The 3,306-nt window shown below is 33.5% G+C and overlaps 1 protein-coding gene across 1 annotated transcript; it reads left to right on the top strand.

Annotated features, from left to right (window-relative positions):
* The first annotated feature begins 1,202 nt into the window (after window positions 1-1,202).
* LOC137736110 (uncharacterized) lies at window positions 1,203-2,544 on the top strand. Its single transcript, XM_068475442.1, has 4 exons — window positions 1,203-1,309; window positions 1,415-1,537; window positions 1,658-1,819; window positions 1,911-2,544. Exons 1-4 carry the CDS (start codon window positions 1,203-1,205, stop codon window positions 2,542-2,544), a joined length of 1,026 nt encoding a protein of 341 aa, XP_068331543.1.
* The last annotated feature ends 762 nt before the right edge of the window (window positions 2,545-3,306 follow it).

The following is a 3,306-nucleotide window of genomic DNA, read 5'->3' as shown; positions in this document are numbered from 1 at the left end:
CAAAATAAAAAATAAAAAAAGAATAGTATTTAGGATTGAAGATAAGGGTAATACTAGGGGCTGCAGTTTTATTGTCTATGATTTGGTGTCTGTTTCTAATTTTTTGACAGCTATCTATGAACTTAACGTTTAATTTAACATTGAACTTAACCTTTAATGTAACAAAGTTATCTTTTGTACTTAAAAAAAAAAAAAAAAAAAAAAAAAAAACAATGTTATCTTTTCAAAGCAAAAGGAGCCAAACTCTCCACCTACCCGATAGCCACCCACCAAACCATACACAACCTCGTCTGTGGCCATTTCCTTGCAATTTATGCTTCTAATATATATATATAAATAAAAAAATTTGAGTTCCCCTCGATTGTAATAGAAAAAAACAAATTTGAGCTCGACTCATTTAAGAAACAAGTAGGTTTTAACTTTACTATGTTCGGCTTATAAATCTTGTAAATAGCTTGTTTAGAGAAATTTTTCTTGATGAGTCATCCTTACTAGTTTATATATTGTTTTTAACCTTAGTTTCAATAAACCTAATTGATTGGTCATCATCTTAGATTTATCTAAGTCTCTATCAACAAAGTTTCTTATGATGGCCTGTCATCGGGTCATTTGAAACTAGAATTTGCATGCAAGTGAAACATAGCATGTAATCAAATAATAATTAAAAAAAATACTTGGGAAATAGTTTAGTTATGCATAAAAATAAAAATAGAAAAATGATAGAATTAGAAATCTCTAACGAGGCACGAATAATGTTTGGGTCATAACTATAATTATGTATATAGTTTATAATTTTTCAGCAGAAAAATTAAACAAAATAGTTAAAAATTTATGGGTAACATTCGGTCAAATTTCCAATATTAGTCAATTGTAATTTCCCCCACATTCAAAATGGGTACCCTACCCCTCCTCCACTATTTGAGCTATAATCATGGCTTCCCATGAAATAGTTGATCCTATACTAATCTCCTCTACCTCAAAAAGTTTATGAATTTTCTTCTAAACTAAGAAACCTTTGGTTTAATTTAAACATTTAGGGAACTGAGTTTGAGGCCTCAATTATCCTCTAATATGGGGTACTAGACATTAGTGATTGGATTATTGTTACCAAAATTTTGCGCATAAGCATTAAACTTACCAATTCGTTTAGGGTTTCAAACTAGGGTTCATGGTTACAAATTTTTAAGAACTTATTGGCAGCTATGGGAACCTTGTTTTTGAACCATATCAAAAAGCAAGCATCTAATTTTCTACAGGAGAAATACAAAATTGCTAGGCTGACTTTTACTGATGTTTCTCCAACTGAATTGTAAGTACTTTTCTCTTTACACCTTTTTTATTATGTTATTTCATTTGTTCCCAACCCGGCCCCCTAGAAAACCTAACATGCCTTGAGATCCATCTTGTCATAAAGGTTAGCTGAGGAAGCAACAAATAATGATCCATGTAGCCCTGATGCTAAGACAATGACTAAAATAGCTGATGCCTCCTTTGACGTGGATGAGTATTGGAGAATTGTCGATATTCTGCATCGGAGGTAATCATTTTCTTCTTGTTTAAACTTATATCAACCAGAAGTGTCTACTGTAAATTGCATATTAATGCTATAATTTCTTGGTTTAACATAAGGTTAATATGTACAAAATAAATAATATAGGTTATATAGCATAGATTGGAAAGAGTGGAGGCAATCCTACAAAGCATTAATACTTCTGGAGTTCTTACTAACACACGGCCCTGAAGATTTTGCTGAAGAATTTCAACGTGATAGTTATGTCATCCAAGAGCTTGGATCGTTTAAATACATAGATAACAAAGGGTAATTTCATATAGTCTATATTGATTTCTTTGAAATATTAAATTTTTGATTTTTTATACCTTTTGATTTTAATTTTTTTTAATCACGATAGATTCAATTGGGGTGTTAGCATGCAAAAGAAATCAGACCAAATACTTAACTTGCTAGGAGGAGGACAAATCCTAAGAGAAGCACGTTTAAAAGCTCTCAAAATAACAAATGAAATCCAAGGATTTGGAAGTGCAACGGCTTCTCCTTCATCCGCAACTTCTTTCTCTTCATCGGCCTCCGAAGCCTCAAGAACATCCTTTGGCTCTTTTTCTACCACAAGTTCTGTATGGAATGATATCAATGAGCTAAGTAGGTCATATGAGCCATCTCCCACAAAATTGGAAGCCATGGAAAGATATTCACCAAGCGGACTGCGCAGCAATGACTATGACAAGGCTTCAAATTTCCTAGCAACCAATGAAAATAGTGAAGGATCACACCTTTGGGATTGTCCTCCGATCGAAGAAAAGGGTTCACTGCTCGAATCTGGGGATGAAGGTGATGCAGAAGATGATGAAGAAGATGAATTTTATGAGAAGGCGCCGGATGGTAATTTGACAAGTGGAATGTTCTCGAAGTTGGTTAACCTTAGCCCTCGTAGATCTCATGGTGAGAAAGTTGGCTTTAGGAGTGTGTCTGATGTGGGAAGGGAGGGGAAGAAAAAGTTTGATCGCCAATCTTCATTTTGGTATTGATGAAGTAACATGGAGGGAGGTTTTTTTGTCTGAATCATAGTTTGTATCCTTTGGATAATTAAGTGTTATCCATATATAGATGACAATTTTGTTTTAAGTTTTCAATTATGATAACATTTATTTCCCTCTTTCTGATGAAAGCACCCGTCGAATTGGTAAGGCAAACATATCGATCCAACCCATATCATTCATTCATTAAAAAATTTACGGATGTGAAGATCGGGCAAGGTTGTGTTATCTTTTTGTTCAACCCTACAAAGTAAGCCCTCAAAGTCCTACCTTATTCTTTTTTGATATGTTAAAAAGTCTGCAAAGGAAATCTTCGGTGTACAAACTTTTCTTGCCTAACTGTGAAGTAAAACTGTTGAGCTTAAACATATAACTACTAGGTCTTAATTTACAGAGACAATTATAAACAATATAGATAGACATTAGTAATTCCATCTATCGACATGTACCCAAAATTTTGGTATGATTACTTTCATAGACAAATTAATGATTTCTTACCCAAGATTTTCGACTCTTAGTATCACTTTTTTAAATTTCTATGATCTTCTTCACTTTGTTGAACAACAAAACTATCAACTTTTGAGTCATTGGCGAGGTCCTAATGATCAAAGTTCCCAAACCTAAATTCCCAGCAACCCCATAACACCATCAAATGTAGCCAACACTTGTATTTGACATGGGTTCTATTTTATGTGTACTCAGGACTACTCTACTACTCTACAACACGACTTTCAACAGATTAGTGTTTCTAAA

Source organism: Pyrus communis, chromosome 6, assembly GCF_963583255.1.
Source record: "Pyrus communis chromosome 6, drPyrComm1.1, whole genome shotgun sequence".
Classification (NCBI taxonomy): Eukaryota; Viridiplantae; Streptophyta; class Magnoliopsida; order Rosales; family Rosaceae; genus Pyrus; species Pyrus communis.
This window is presented reverse-complemented; position numbering and strand designations above follow the sequence as displayed.